Source organism: Pelodiscus sinensis, chromosome 5 (assembly GCF_052426305.1).
Source record: "Pelodiscus sinensis isolate ZL-2025 chromosome 5, ASM5242630v1, whole genome shotgun sequence".
Lineage (NCBI taxonomy): Eukaryota > Metazoa > Chordata > Testudines > Trionychidae > Pelodiscus > Pelodiscus sinensis.
Window position 1 is genome coordinate 128,894,293 of NC_143056.1, and position 16,091 is coordinate 128,910,383.

Below are 16,091 nucleotides of genomic sequence, written 5' to 3' on the forward strand. Positions count from 1 at the left end.
AACATGTAGATGGCATCACGAGCTTTTGTGGGTACAGCCCACTTCTTCAGATGAAGACAGGTTGGATTGAAGTCCTGGACTGTTAGGCTATGTCTACACTGGTGGGTTCTTGCACAAGAATGGGGGTTCTTGCGCACTGACCACACGGCCCCCTCACTCTTGCACAAGCTTTACAGTTAAGCATAGGAAGAGAGGGCTGCTTGCGCAACAGCTACGCTCTTTTCTAACAAGCGTAAGCGCTCTTGCACAAGCGTTCTTGCACAAGAGAGCAGTGTGGACGTGCGGCAGGAGTTTCTTGCACAAGAAAGCCCTATGGCTAAAATGGCCGTCAGAGCTTTCCGATGCAAGAGTGTCCGCACTGCCATGGATACTCTTGCGCAAAAGCACATGGCTGTGTGGACGTGTTCTTGCACAAGAGGTTCTTCCACAAGAACCTGCCAGTGTAGACATAGCTGTGGAGTCCCCAAGGACCAAAGCTGAGCATCCCTGCCTTGAGGAAGAACCTAACACAGCACCTGGGAAGTCTCACTGTAAATTTCATCCCAAAGGGCAGCCAACTCTAGTCATCTCTGCATGTTGCCCTGCCAGGCAGCCACACCTCCTGAAAGCTCCCAGTTGCACGTGGGCAGCTGCTTACATGGCCCAGCTCCCAGGGCAAAGCAGTGTAGGCCCAGCTGCGGTGGAATCGCAGGACAAATGCAGGAAGGGCAGAGGCTGTCGGGTCTACCCTACGCTCCAGCCGGATGTGACAGTAGAGGATTAAAGGCACAGCCGCTGTGGCCCGAGGACTGGCCCAGTCTCTGGCGGCTTAATGCTTTGGTCTGATTTTGGGCATTGGATGTAGGGGCTGTCACATCCCGGTGGTCAGAGGTCCCTTCTGGTTTTCGATTCCACGCCCTTGCTGGGCCCGGCCCTAGTGCCGCACACGGTGCGCGAAGAGAGGCACTGCCGTGGCTGCCTGCAGTCTGCCTTCCCATTTACTCCTGGCAGCTGAGCACTTCTGGTAAATAACCCACAGAAAGTAGGCCAAAGGAAATGGGACCCCGGAGGATTTCCCGCGAGGGCCAGCTTCCATCTGCACAATTAACCTGCTCCAGCCTTGGTTATGAAAGCCACGGCCCCTGGGGCGCATTCCTCCCCCTCCCAAGGCCAACAGGGCTCTCTGCCCTCTCGGCGCTGCGGGCTGATTCAATTAGAGCGAGGCAGAGTGCACGGGCTGACGCACAGGTGACTGGAAGTGGGGGGCAGAGACACTTTAATGGAGCACTGAGGTCCGGTAATAGGCTCTGATCACATCAGGCCTCCTGCCCCCAGCTTGGCTTAGTTCTCCTGGCAGCAAGGGCCGCAATGGAGACGAATGAGCCGCCGCTCGCGCTCCCTTCCCCCACCCTCAGGGCAGTGCGAGCTGGGCAGAGCTCTAGGCCCAGAAGGGACAGCGATGAGGCTCTGAGCCCCCCACGCTGCCCCCAGGGCAGGAGGTAAGGTGCAGGAGCGGGCTGGGGGGTCTGGCCAGGAGGCAGAGGGGAAGTGCTCCGCTCCAGGACCCAGCATCCACTGGGAGGTATGGGGCAGGCTCCCCCACATAAAGCCATCTTGGGAACAACCCTCCCTGCCGGCTAAGCCTGTTAATGGCCCAGGCCACGGACAGGGGAGAAGAGGGAGCCCCTAACACTTGACTAAACCTCATTGCTATCGACCGCCTCCCTCCTTAGGCGGCTCCCACAGGTGTCCGATGCCCTTTAATACCGTTAAGGCCACAGCTTACTGGAATGAAGTGAGATAAGGCACTGGCCCAAATTCAGCCCCACCCCACCGCAGGAGCGCTCCTGTGGATGGCAGCCAGCAATGCGGCCGTGGGGAGGAGACGACCACCCCGTGGGGCTTCGCCTGCTCCCTCTGCACTGGGAGACCCGGCCATCTGTCCCCCAGCCACACTCAAGACAGAAGCTCCACCCAAAGTCGCTTGGTTTTTATTCCACCCAATTGCCACGTGAACAGACGAGAAATACAAAAATAAACAGAACATAAAAAATGCTGAGGGAGCCCGGCTACAGGCCAGGGGACAGACCCCGCCCAGCCGGCTCCCCGCAGCACGCTGGGAGGGCCCCCTGCTAGGGCCTAGTGGGGCTCCGGCAGCTTGGAGGTGCACCCCTTCCCCTGCTTTCTAGCACCCCGTCGTTCTCCAGAGTTCAGCACAAGCCCCGCGAGGGAGAAGGGGGCAAGCAAGGGCCAGAAGCAGGGCTGGGTCCAGTCAATGGGGCAGCTGTGTCGTCCTTCCAGCCCCGCCCCTGGCAGAAGGGATAGGGGGAGGGGAGTCTAGTTCTCACCTCAGCGACCTATGACCTGTGCCATCCGGAACAGGGCAGGGCTAAAGGGAGGGAGGGGGCAGGGCAGCTCTAATCCGAGCCAGATGCAGAGTCCTCCAAGCTGGGGGGCGTGCTGGCGATTTCCTCCTCCTCAGAGTCCTGTGGTGGGGAGGGGAAGCAGGTTAACACAGGACCACCCACAGTCGTCGGGCTGGGCCCATCCTGCCCTGCCCGGCACCTACCTCCTTCTTGTTGTCGCCAGAGCTCTCGTCACTGGAGACGAACTCCTTGCTCTTGAAGCTCTCACCCAGCGGCTTGACGGGAGATTTGGACAGAGCCTTGGACGGAGCCGCCTTCTTCTCGGCTTTCCCTTTGCTCTGATGCTGCTTCTTCTTGGATTTCTCCCTGCGCGGGAGGGGGGACAGCAAACCAGCAGAGAGGTCACCCCCAGCCCCTTCGCCGAGCACCGGCTGCAGCCCAGGGCTGGAGGAAACGGATGATCCTCCACTCCTCGCTCTCCACACGGGCCATACCTTTCCCCATCAGCTTGCTGCCTCCCCCTTGTGGACAGGGCCACGGCCCTTCAGGACCCGGCCCCACAGCCCCCGCAAACTCACTTCCTGGAGCTCTCCGATTTGCCCCCCTCGCTGTATTCCTTCATGGCCTTCTCGTAGTCCCTCTTGGCATCTTCTGCCTTGCGATCCCACTCCTGCCACCAGAACAGAGTTGGCAACACCGCTCCATGCTCACTTGTCCCCCACATCCCTCTCCCCCCCACACCCCCATATCACATCTGACCCTCATTAGAAAAACAACCCTGGCACACTTCACTGGCCCCCCAAAGCCAGAGCAACAGATGCCCATCCCTACCCGCAGTCCCTCCCCACACCAGACACAGCACCTGTCCCATGCTGAGGTGGCTTCCAACCAGCAATGTCCACTCAGTTCCCCAACATTGTCCCAAGCCTGGCCCACCCCCAACTACCCCTACCATCCCACCCCCACACAACCACACGCATCCAGGACATGTCTCCCGCTCCATCCGAGCCCACCTCTTTCTTCTCCTTGGACATGCCCTTCCACAGCTCCCCAGCCTTCTTGGACAGGTCCGTGATGCTGATGCCGGGGTGGTCGGACTTGATCTTCTCCCGGCTGGCATTCAGCCACAGCATGTAGGCAGACATGGGCCTCTTGGGGGCATTGGGGTCCTTCCCTTTCTTACTCTGGCGAGAGACGGCGGCAGGTGCAGAGAGAGAAGAAGCAGGAGAGTCGTTGAGACATGGCCCTACGGTTCCTAAAACCAGAGGCTCTCCCCACAGTAAGAGTCCCTCGTCCGCCCAGTAAGACGGGGCTGGGCGTTCCATACCCCAGCAGCCAGACCACGCTCCCAGCGACCAGGCACCATGAGAATAAGACAAGGGAGCTAGGGCCACGGAGCCCCACAGAACCAGCAGGCCTGGCTGCAGGGGGAATGTGGGGAGGCTGCGAGGGGAGATTGGGCTTGGGGGAGCAGCACAGAGCTGGGGAGCTCCATACCATGGAGGGGAGTCACTCAGCACTTCACACGAGCTCCCCACTGCAGAGGCCGCTTGCTCATGGCCTGCGTGCCGTGGGCAGAGGGTCCCACTTCTCCAAGCCAGCAGCCGGGATCCATACAGCCCCTTGGCCACAGCAGTGCTCTCACCTCGGACGGCTTCTTGCGGGGCTTGCGCTCCTTGACCATCTTGGCTTTCTTGGCTGGCTTCCTCTTTTCCTCCCGGTCGCTGCCGCCATCGCTGCTGGCTGAGACTTCGCTGTCGAACCTGTGGGAGGGAACCGTCGCCCAAAGTCAGCTCCTTCCCACCAAATGCCACCGCTCCCAGGGCCGGCAGCCCCCAGCTCAGCAGGGCCTGACATGGGCAGATCACCCTATCCCCTCCAGCCAGCGTCCCTGGAGCATTCTCAGTTCGGCCTGGGCATGGCAACAGGCGCAGCCTCCTCACCTGTCCCTAGAAACAGGGTGGCAAGGGGCATCGCCAGGCACCCCACAACTGCTCCTGTCCCTGTCCCAGTGCGCAGCAGACTGAGTGGCAATGCCCAGCGCAGACGTCCCCACTGGAAAGATGCAGGCCCCTTTGAGCAGAACGTGGGGCACAGCACAGGCCTGCTGCCTCCGGGGCCACTTCCCAGGCAATGGGTTCCCCATTCCCGACATAGGAACCAAGTGGGAACGTTCTGTAACATTGTCATGAACCTCGTGCCATGCCTCAGTTTCCCTCTGTACTTTGCACGGCTCCCCAGGGAAGCAAAAAGATTAAATCTGACCTATGAACCCGCTGGGGGGAGGTCTCATAGCTGGCTGGGACGGTACGAAGGGTCAGCAGAGGGCTGGCGGAAACTGACCCACATCAACGGAGAACCCAGCAAGAAAGTGGGACCCACAAGGCCTTTCCGAGCCCATGGGCCAGGCGACTAATGTGCTGCTCCCCCCAGGGCTGGGAAGGCAGTTCTTGTCACTACGGGTATCACTGACAGCCCAGAGCCCCCACGGGGATGGTCCCAACCTCTCCAGGGCTGCAGCTTGGCTGGATTTGCTGCAGGGAGCCCCAGTCAGACAGGGATTGCTGGGGTCCCAGGGCTGCGTTTGGGAGCCCTGAAGGCCTGCCCTGGCCCAAGGGACTGGTTACAGGCTGGGCTTGGACTGGATGCCGTGGATCGGGGACACCAGCCCAGCAGGCGTGGATGGCAGGAAATCTTCAGCCCAGGACTTGCCATCCCCGTTTGCTCCTGTGGATCCCTCTATGCCCTGAGGAACGTTAATGGGTCTCGTGGCCTTAACCCAGTGAAAAGGGCTAGAGACCAAGACCTCAGAGTGCAGCACCAGCCTCCTAGCACACCGGAGCACAAGCAGGGACGAGAGTCCGCCCTGTAAAGCCGTCAGCTGCACGGTGCTCCTGGCGCTACTCTGGAGGACGTGGCGATGGACTGCCCCTGAGTGAGCCACCTGCTGGGGGTGGCAGCCCCTAGTGCCACAGGCAGGCTGGCACTACGCCTGCAACATCTGGCCCCCGCTTCCCCTGCAGGGAGAGTTCCCATTCGAGAATGGGCCGCAAGGCGAGGTTACAGCCCAAGTGGCCTATGCCAGGCAGCTTCTCCCCCCTCCCTCTACTCACTCTTCTGCAACTTCCTCGTCCTCCTCCCCGGGGTTAAACGACTCATCTGAAAGGAACATAAGAACATATGAACAGCCATGCACAGTCAGACCCAAGGGTCCATCTAGCCCAGTGTCCTGTCTGCCAACAGTGGCCAATGCCAGGTGCCCCAGACAGAATGAGAAGAACAGGGACTCATCAAGTGATCCCTCCCGTCACCCATTCCCAGCCCTGACAAACAGAGGCAAGAACACCATTCCTACCCAGCCTGGCTAATAGCCATTGATGGCCCTAATCTCTGGGAATCTATCCAGTTCTTTTTTTGAACCCTGTGAAAGTCCTGGTCCTCGCAACATCCTCTGGCAAGGAGTTCCACAGGTTAACACTGCGCTATGTGAAGAAACACTTCCTTTTTTTGTTTTAAACCTGCTTCCTAGTAACTCAGTTTGGTGACCCCCTAGTTCTTACCTTATGGGAACAAGTAAATAACTTTTCCTTATTCACGGTCTCCATACCTGTCATGATTTTATAGACCTCTATCATACCTTCCCTCCCCCCGCCCCCTGCTTTTTTTTCCATTTCTCCTCACCTGGCACCAGTTCCAAACCCCTCATCATTTTTGTTGCCATTTTAGGAACCTTTTCCAATGCCAATTTATCTTTTTTGAGATGAGGACACCACATCTGTATGCAATATTCAAAATGTGGGTGTATCAGTTTATACAGAGGCAATAAGATATTCTCTGCTTTATGCTCTATTCCTTTTTAATGATTCCTAACATTCAGTTTTACTTTGACTGCCACTGCACACTGAGTGGATGTTTACAGAGAACTATTCACAATGACTCCAAGATCTCTCTCGAGTGGCAATAGCTAAATTAGTCCACATCATTTTGTATGTATAGGTGGGATGATGTTTTCCAATGTGCATCACTTGGCATTTATCAACATTAAAATTCATGTATCATTTTGTTGCCCAGTCGCCTAGTTTTGAGAGATCCTTTTGAAGCTCTTTACAGCCTGCTTTGTTCTTCATTATCTTAAGCAGTTTGGTATCATCTGCAAATTTTGCCACCTCACTGTTTACCTCCCTTCATTCTGAGAACTGACCTTTTCTTCCTACTCTTTGTTTCCTGACTTTTAACCAGTTATCAATCCATGAGAGGACCTTTCCTCTTATCCCATGACAACTTACTTTACTTAAGAGCCTTTGGTGAGAGACTTTGTCAAAGGCTTTCTGGAAATCTAAGTACACTATATCCACAGATTCCCCCCCCCCCCCCACCCTTGTCCACATGCTTGTTGAACCCCTCAAATAACTCTAGTAGATTAGTAAAGCATGATTTCCCTTTACAGAAACCATGTTGACTTTTCCCCCAACAAATTATGTTCATCTAGGTGTCTGGCAATTTTATTCTTTACTACAGTTTCAACTAATTTGCCCGGCACTGATGTTAGACTTACCAGTCTATAATTGCTAGGATCACCTCTAGAGCCCTTTTTAAATATTGGCATCACATTAGCTATCTTCCAGTCATTGGGTACAGAAGATGATTTAAAGGATAGGTCGCAAACCATAGTTAATAGTTCCACAATTTCACATTTGAGTTCTTTCAAAACACTTGGGTGAATGCCCTCTGGTCCCGGTGACTTACTATTAAGTTTATCAATCTGTTCCAAGGGAATGCGCTAGTGATTCGCCTCCTGGGTGGAGGGAGATGGGGATGCTCTCAAAGCCCAACAGGGAGCAAAGGTCTGACTAGAGATCATGGGAATATCTCCCTTACACCAACTGGGAACAGGACTCTCAGGCAGGGGGAGGAGCCTCAAGTGCCAGACAAGGGGGAGTTTGGGGGTGGGGTCTAAGCCAGGGGGAGGAGTCTCAGGCACGGGTCTCACCAGTCTCCTCCCCAGACTCATCGCTACTGTCCTCAGCATTCTCCTCCCGGATCTTGCCCTCTTCCTTCATCCGCTCCAAGTAGGCGTCATGCTGGTCCTCGTCAGAGTCAGCATACTCATCGTAGTTCTGTGTCATAGACTGCCCGGGGGGCAAGGGGAGGCCACATGAGGAACATTCTCCAACCCTCCCCGTAGCAGAGGGGAAGGGCAGAAGCCCACCACCCGCCACTATGTGCAGAGAACTACAAATCCCAGCATGCTCCTGGGTGCATCCCCCCCCCCCCCCGCCCGCTCTGGGAAAGGATGCCAGCACGCAGAGCACAGGCTGCAGGCAGGAACTGAAGGAGCAATGTTAACCAGGTTAGGTGGGGCCCACTCAGCAAGGAGATGGGGGGAGGGAATCATGGCCCCTCCTTTCCACCTATGGCTCATGCGGGGTTACTGTGGTTAGTAGGGAGCACCACAGCCATGCAGAGGAGACCTGCACCAGGAGGAGGGGAAATCGCACGGACCTTTTTCTTCTACAAGGGCAAGGAGAGAAGAGAAAGTGAGGAGGCAGAATCTGCAGCGAGAGAAAAACCCCTCACCCAGCCCCACCAGTGATCGAGGGACTCCCAGTCAGGACGGGACAGGGGACCCAGCCAGCACCCTGCCCCACTCCACTGTAGGTACCTCCTTGTGGCCTCGGTTCTTGATGTTCAGCTTCTTGGCATTGACAAAGTCAAACAGCTTCCCGTACTCCTCCCTGCAGGGGCAACAGTGGGGAGAGAGTCACAGGGAGGCAGGGTATAATGCTCCCCCACCCATGAGCGAGCAAGAGGGCAGTGCATGGTGATGACATGGAAAATGGCAGCCCCACACTGCTGGTGTCACAGGCTTCCCCGGGCTGAGTAAGGGAGCAGAATACAAGCGAAGGCCACAAGACAGGGCTATTTCACAGGAGTGAGGAGGGCGCCCCAGAACTGGCAGGTACAGCCATGAGTACAGAAGACAGAGAGCAGACCGCAGTGGCCTGGGGGGACTGATACTCACCGCTCTATGCTGCTGAAGGTGTACTGTGTGCCCTGCTTGGTCTCGATCTCAAAGTCGAAGGAGCGGGTGGTAGTGGTGCCGCGGGCGAAGTTGACGAAGGAGATCTCGTCGAAGCGGATGTGCACCGGGGGCTTGTGCACATAAATGAAGCCACGCTCTAGTGGGTAAAGCAGCCCCGAGCTGGCCTTGTAGGAGCAGGTGATGCACTGGGCTCCCGAGTGCCTTGGGAGGACAAACAGGGGGTTACACCAGCAAGACTCCCAGGCACAAACCCTCCCGTGGGGACAGCAGTCAGTGGGGGGAAGGGCTGAGAACCTGTTGCATGTATCTTTAAGGCACAGCTCTCCTTCCACTCACAAGGATGGGGGAAATCCCATCCCCCCCCCCCTTCAGAGCCAGAGACAGACATACAGGGAGAGGACTTTGCAGGGGAGTCATTTCTAAACAAGTAATTAGCAACAGGCTCTGTATCCCATCCCCACTCCCCCAAACTAGCCAATCCAGGGTCACAGCAGGTGCCCCCTTGAGGGAAACATTCCATGTCTGATTCCCCACCTCAAGGCAGAGCATCTCTCGCCAGATCGGAGGTGGAGCCTTCCAGAAGGGAAGAGCCCCGTGTCCCGTTCCCTCCCCCGAGTCAGACGGCACCTGCACCCTGCGACAGGAGCCCCCTCGCAGGGAAGGCTCTATGTCCCTCTTCCCTGCCTGCCGTGCGCTCACCCCTGGAAGTTGCCGGGCACGGTGATCTTGCGGTTCACCAAAGCTTTCATGACCCGACTGACCATCTCGTAGAGCGAGCCGGACATGTTCTTGGTGAGTCGGCCCTCAAAGCGCTTCTCCACCTCGTCCCTACGGCATGGGGAGAACGGCAGCATGAGGACACGGGACAGGAGAGAGCCCAGCACCAGCAGGAACGCGGGATGACCAAGGAGCTCCCACACCAACAGAGAGAGACAGGAGAATGGGGAGCCCTCAGCACCCGGAGACGAGAGGATCACCAAGGAGGCAGATGCCTAGTTCTTGGGCAACAGCATCTGGGGAGAACCCCCCCACCCCGCAAGGCTCGGAAAGGAGCCAGCCCAGATGGAGATGGCCAGAGACTCATGCCAGGCAAAGGCTGGGATCTACATGGAACTGGAGGGGTCCTCCCAGGAGCACAGCAAGGCTAGCAGAGGACAGGGATGGCTGGGGATAAAGCCAGGATGGTCCTGCCAGGGAGCAGAGCAGGAGTGAACAGAAGAGAGGGGGTCACAGAGGGGAACAGGGCAGAGCCAGGAGGAGGCGGAGGAGGGTCCGGCCAGGGGAGGAAGGCCACTCACTCATTCATGTTGAGCGTCAAGGAGATGTCCTCGTCTTTGGAGAACAGCAGGATCAGGAAGTGGTAGCGTGTCTGGCCCTGCTTGATCGGAGGGTCCAGGCTGATCTGGAAAGGAAGCCAAGGATACGGATGGGGATCACAGATCAGGGCTCTCCCCCATTCCAGCCTGCTCCTATCTCTGTACAACACCCCCAAGTACCACAGGGCAGTCCCCTCCCCAGAGTTCTCAGACCCCAACACTACAAGTAACTGGTCTAGGCTTTGATCCACTGGCTACCCTACTCCTCCCCCTCCCTTCCCCCGGGAGCAGGCACACTGGGGTAAGATCGGCCAGCTCCCCAATCCTCCTTACCACAAAAAACATCTGGCGCTGGTCCTTGTGGGGCAGCAGGAAGAGGCGCAACACGGTGGTGTAGGGGATCTTGTAGTCGAAGGTCTTGCCGTGCAGGTGCAGGAAGGTGGGGTAGATGCGGATGTCATAGCGGCCGCGCGGCGTCAGGCACTGCAGCTCCCGGAATATGCAGATGGCATCCCCTGTCGCCTGGATGACGTCTGCCTTGGACAGCACGTTTTGGGCAAAAGCCTACGAGGGGGGGAGGGGCTTCAGTCTCAATCACTCCTCTCCTAGCACCGCCGCCCACCCGCTCCCACCTCCACGCAGGCCACACACCTCCACGGGATCCACGCCGTCCTCCTGCGTGGGCGGCACGTAGAAGCGCACCTCCATGAGCGACACCTCGGCGTCATCGTTCTGGTGGAACTCCAGCGTCACCTCATTCTTGCCCGTGGTGCACTGGGACACGTTGCTGAGCGGGATCTCGAACACGGGCTGCTCCCCGATGTCGAAGGACAGGAGCTGGCCTGCAGGGAGGGGGAGCCCGGTGAGTCGGCAGGGAGCACCTGACCACCCTAACTAGCACCCACAACGCGGCGCCCCCTGCAGGAGAAGGCGGAGCTACAAGCGCCTCCCTCTCTACAGCACATTTCGCCAGCCACGCCTGACTCCAGCCCCCACTGCAGGAGCCGTGCGCCTCCAGCTCTCCTCTCCCAGAGCTGGCCTTCCGCACACGCTTAACTCCAGCTCAGTCACGGGCGCGCCCCTTGCTGCGTTCACACAGCCACGTGCCACGAGCAGCGCAGCAGCCTGAGCTGCAGGGGACTGTTAATTTGTCCTGCTACCCGGAGGTAGATGCCGTCAAGACACAGCTCAGGGCGCACGCCCATTGAGACATGACAGTCCTCCAATCCTTTCCCATCAGCCCCCTGACCAGAAGTGGGCTGTCTGTCTACCTCTGCTCGGGTCTCCGCTTGCAGCCTCTCCACCAGCCTCCAGCTCCGGTGTCTGGCAGAGAAGGATGACAGCTAACCTGCCCAGGCAGACTGGACATCCCCAATGCCTCGCACATAGGAGCAGGGAGTGGCCCAAGGTATCGTGGCACTCTGACGCTTGGGCTAGCGCTTTGCTTGCCAAGGCCAGACCAGCGCCCCTTTGGGTGTGAGAGCAGGGCACGTGCGGCTACATTGTCTCAGGTCAGGCTATGAGTAAATGCCTCCCAGGCTTCGCAAGCAGTGAAGACAGTCTCAGAGTCACCTCCAAACTTCACGGTCCCCCAGTTCCAGCCCTTCACACACAGGTCCTTCTCCGCCAGCTCCAGCCGGTAATGGGACTTGAAGAACTCTGACAGCTTGTCAAACTCCTGAGTGGGGAGCAGAGAACGGCCGTGAGATCACACCAAGGCTCCCTCCCAGAGCAGCCTGGCCACTGCTTGCTAACCCAGGGGGAGCTGTGGGCACACGAAGAGCAGCAGTGGGGAGCTCCAGCGCTGTCCTATCTCAGATGGCTCGCTGCAACACACAGCGTGCGCCAGGAAGCGGGTGATGGGGGGAGAACCATGACTGCAGAGCTAAGGGAGGGCAGGAGGGAGTAACCAGCCCAGTTACTGGACATCCGTGTGGAACTGAAACCTCTCACAGGGACACGCCCAATTACACGACTGGCAACTGCAGAGGAGCCTGCCAGAGACTCCAGCCGGTTGGAGCAGCTGCAGATGCAGCCAAAGCATCTTTGAACTTCCAAGTTCAAAGAACTCCCTGCAGCTTGACAGGATTTTCTCTACCTGGTGCTGAGGAGCTGTTTGTGAGGGAGGGTGGGAACAGTCGCTTCACTTCAACGTGCCTCAACACCTGCTCCACCCTCTCCTCTCCCCTGTTCCCATCCCCCTTTTCTATTCGGCAGATCTCCTGCTAACCACACGTGCCAGGAAAGAACACCAGGGCACTAACAAGACATCTGCTGCCATCACAGAGTTCACTGGGCTTGTGCATTCCCCTCCTAGCCCTGACACCACGTCTATCTGGTCCATGTAGTTCTTCAGCAACTATCTACTATTCTGTATAGTGCCTAAGGAAACGGGTCCCCTTCGGCATTACCGTAATAAACACAATTAATTAACAGAGATGCCTCGGAGAAAGGCTGGAAGCTAAAGTTCATGGCAGACAGTTTGGGCCAAAAACAGAATCCTTAGGGCAGGGCGAGGGAGGTGTGTACACAGCGCTAGATAGCATCCAGTGCTTCTGAGGGTGTGGGCTACACAGGGGCACTAACACCATGGGGCAGATAAAAGCAATTGTCACCTTGCAACTTTGGGGTGGGGAATCCTTTTTTGGGTTGGGGCCACTGACCCACAGAAAAATCAGTCAGGGGCCTCTCAAATGTGAGAAGCAAAAAAGAAAAAAGACGTGGCCAACTGAGAAGAAAGACACTCCCCACATTCCTCACACACCAGAGCCTACGGCAGCCCAGGCTAGTAGATTTTGTGTGCTCCAGCCCCGCAGGAAGATGGTGGGGAGGCTGGAGCACCAGCGCAGGCTCCCCCATGCTGGGAGGGGAGCCCTAAGCCTTCACTGGCCGGATCTAGGCAAGCCAGGGGCTGCATCCGGGCCCCAGGCATTAGGTTCTCCACCACTGTTGTAGCTGGTTGAGCATGCCCACCCACTTAACTTCCCCCCAGGTGTCCGGGCAGGGGGTGGGGTGGGTGCTCCTGGGGGAGAGGGGAGCCTGCCAACCCAAAATCTCACCGATTCCCTGAAGCCGTCGTACTTGTAGACGTGCCCGTTCTTAGTGAGCAGCTTGAGGCCGTGGCCTAGTGCCACACGGCGCCAGATGCCCTCTGCTAGCTCCGAGGCCTGGATGTTGTCCACCTTGCCTGTCTTGCTGTTCTTGAAGATGACGCCCTGGCGGCTCAGCCGCAGCCGCCCATCATTCTGACAGAGACAGACAGTGGTTGGTGAGGGACACCGCTCCAAGAGCAAAATGCACATGCCGGGGAAAAGAACCGCGGTGACATGCAGGAATGGTGCTAAAGATACATCGGGAGCCTGACATCAGCCAGCAACACCCTTCCTCCTTCAGGGAAAAGGTTACTTCACACCGATCCCGTGCACATAAAACGGAGATTCCATCATCTCTTCTCCCCCACACAGGGGTGCACACACACCATATCCTACTAACACCCACTGCAAACACCCTCTCTCCCCCTCATACAGGCTTCACTCCAAGCTCACCATGCTACCCCTCATGCTTCACAGGTCCATACCACGAGCCCTGCAACATATATCAGCTCCCTACAGCCTGCGTTTGCTTTCTCCTGGAGACTTACTGGCCACTTACGAGCAATAGCTTAATCAAGGACACTTCATAGATGTAGACACAAACCCCGTTATAACCAACACTATCAAGAGCAAAAGATTTGGATTTCTTGGCCGGGAAACAGGCTCATTTATAAACCTCAGGGCACCGTGCACCTCTGCTGGAAATTGGCAAATGCTGGTGCCTGGGAATCAAGATCTTGCACTGCATTTTCTGGAAGGCTCCCAGGTTCCAGCCATTCAGGCTAAGCCAATCCTTACTTCCCACAGCACTTGGTGACACTAGGGATGCAAATTCCTGGTTAAAAAGTTAACCAGTCAAACGCGATGTGTAACTGGTGAACTATGATCCCATAGTGGGGGGCTGCTTCAGCCAGGCCGGGCCCGCCACACTCCACCAGTTAACTGGCTACCCTGATAAGCATGCCGGTAAGGCGCACATTTACCAGGTAACTGGTTAACCCTTTACAGCCTTAAGTGACACCACACAACAATTTAGAACAAACTGCAAGGAGAACTTCATGGGGCAGACAACTGGCTTTGAACTGTGCTCAGCTGAGCATTACCTACCAGAGCAGGAATGCAGCCAGGAACTGGTGCCAAGTCCACTACACTCAAGAAAGGATCGCTGGATCTTTAATACCTACCAGGGCTTGGCTATGGTTTGTCTCATAAAAATGATACAGCCCGGAACCCCCTAGCATGTTGCTTGATCTGGGAGCTGAATAGTGACCAGTAGGGATGTTAAATATCGGTTAACTGAATTGTCGATTAACCTCACGAATTCTTATTGGTTACTCAACTATTCTCTAGTCCCCAGGTGGGGCTGGCAGCCAGTGCATTCCAGTCCCACTCCCTAGTAGCCCCCGGCCACTCCGTGCTGCTGCTTCTGTATCAGAGGCAGCAGCACGGGGTACCAGGCAGGAACTAGACTGCGAGGGGACACAGTTTAAAAATCAGCTCCCCTCGGGGACTAGCTGCTTGTCACCCTGCGCTGCAGCTTTGGATATAGAGGCAGCAACTCAGGGTGGCAGCAGCCCCTGTCCGGTGGCAGCTGAGGTCCTGGACTTGGTGCGAGCCAGAACTGAGCCAGGCTGCCTGCTCACCTGGCTCTTAATATACTTTAAATGCGGAGCCGCAGCAGAGGTAGGTCCCAGACCCAGCACGAGTCAGGACAGAATCAGGCTAAAAAATGTACTGGCTAGATAGGGGGGGAGAAATGCGTGTAGTCTATAGCATTAACCGATAAGCTTTTGCTTATTACTTAGTCAGTTAATTGACTACACTATTACACCCTAGTGGCTAAAGGGAAAAAAAGCACACTCCTCCTTCCTGCCCCCCCTCAAGGCACCCATAGCTTCTCGGCTTTCCTTTCAGGCATCATGCCAGCTGTGACTGGGCTTAGCTTAAGAGCCATAATGAAATCAGAACCACAGTTCAGAACCACAGGCTCAACAGCAGACACACCACTGCACCAGCTACAATAATGTCACTTCCCCAGACCCTTTGTTACCCATCCCCACAAAGACACGGTTTTCTAGGTTTCCTGCATCTCTCACCATGGACCCCTTCACCTCCTGATATATTTCATTGAACTCCAGTGTGTCTGCCATGGCGGCCCCTCCCCACCTCGCCCGCTCTGGTAGGGTCTGTGGGAGAGCTCTGGAGACTAGGTTCTGTCAGGGAGCTCTCCAGAGACGATGAAGCTCTTCAGTCCCCTCCGGAGTCCCGCATGCCCGGCTGGGGTGAGTGTCAGACCAGCGATGAACCTGGGGAGGAGAGGAGAGAGATGACTCCATCGAGCAGGGTAAAGCAGCCCAGCAAGGAGCTGGCTCAGAAGCTCCTGGCGACTGAACCCATGGGGAGTAGCGACAGGGGCAGAGACAGTGAGCGTCGCCCAGCAGGTCTTGGGCTGCTGCTGAGCTTTACAAGGCTCCCCAGGGGCAGGAGGCTGAACCCCGGGGGGGGGGAGGGGCACACAGGAGCCTCCCCATCCTGGTCCCCACCCCTGGAACAGACCCCCCCCGCCAAACCTCCCCCCCCCAGCCACAGACCCCGCCAAATCTACCCCCCCCCCACACACACACACTTCACCGCAGCCCCTGGCCCAGGGACTGCCCCTCCCACGAGAGATCCGCCCCCCCCGCCTCATCCCCCTCACGACCCCCCCCGCCCCAGGCACGACCCCCCCCCCCCGCCGCCAAATCCACCCCCCCGACACCCCAGCCCCCCCCATCATCCCCCAGACACCGACCCCCCACAAACCCCCCCCCCTTCTCCGGGGGGCAATTTCCCGCCTGCGCAGCGCGAACCTCACGCGGAGCCTCCCCCACCGGAAGCCACAGGCCCCCCCCCCCGCTTCCGCCTTCCGGCCCGCGCTGCCATAGAGACGCCGCCCATGAAGGGCCGTGCGCGCGGCTCTCACCATAGAGTCCCAGCGGGGCTCCGGCTAGAGTGGATCCCGCCTCGCTCCTCCCCTCCTCCCAGGCAGCTGCTCTGGCTGCGCGAGCCGCGTGCTTGGAAGAGCCACTCTGCCCCTCCCCCCTCTGCTCTGCACCCCTCCTCCACCCACCCCATCTTCCTAGGCACCGCCCCACAGCCCCCCCTTCCTCCCTCCTTGCCCCACACTCCTCTCTCCCAGAAATGCCCCCCACCCTCCTAGACACCCCCCATCCCTGCCCTGTACCCCCAGGCCCCTCCCCCCTCTCCACCCTGACCCCCCTGATTCTCAGGGTCCCCTGCGCCCGGATTCGACCTG

The 16,091-nt window shown here is 57.6% G+C and overlaps 1 protein-coding gene across 2 annotated transcripts; it reads right to left on the minus strand.

The window, feature by feature from the left end:
• Positions 1–1,954: 1,954 nt before the first annotated feature.
• Positions 1,955–15,747, minus strand: SSRP1 (structure specific recognition protein 1). Of its 2 annotated transcripts, none has more exons than XM_075928585.2 (17): positions 15,646–15,747; positions 14,893–15,102; positions 12,764–12,949; positions 11,277–11,382; positions 10,356–10,546; positions 10,038–10,268; positions 9,687–9,790; positions 9,088–9,216; positions 8,368–8,589; positions 8,008–8,080; positions 7,336–7,474; positions 5,459–5,504; positions 3,991–4,108; positions 3,359–3,529; positions 2,924–3,015; positions 2,549–2,711; positions 1,955–2,465 (listed from the first exon to the last, which is right to left on the minus strand). In XM_075928585.2, the coding sequence occupies exons 2-17, from the start codon at positions 14,944–14,946 to the stop codon at positions 2,397–2,399; spliced, it is 2,094 nt and encodes a 697-aa protein (XP_075784700.1). In that variant the 5' UTR covers positions 14,947–15,102; positions 15,646–15,747; the 3' UTR covers positions 1,955–2,396. The 2 variants fall into 2 exon arrangements, with proteins under 2 accessions (XP_075784700.1, XP_089634898.1); XM_089778772.1 differs by lacking the exon at positions 15,646–15,747 and adding an exon at positions 15,588–15,608.
• Between the last annotated feature and the right edge of the window lie 344 nt (positions 15,748–16,091).

Coding starts and splice junctions, on each gene's coding strand:
- SSRP1 (XM_075928585.2), bottom strand. CDS start 14,946: ATGGCAGACACACTGGAGTTCAATGAAATATATCAGGAGGTGAAGGGG. Junction 10,269..10,355: donor ACGGCGTGGATCCCGTGGAG/GTGTGTGGCCTG, acceptor CCCCCCTCGTAG/GCTTTTGCCCAAAACGTGCT. Junction 4,109..5,458: donor GACGAGGAAGTTGCAGAAGA/GTGAGTAGAGGG, acceptor TCCCTCCCACAG/GTTCGACAGCGAAGTCTCAG.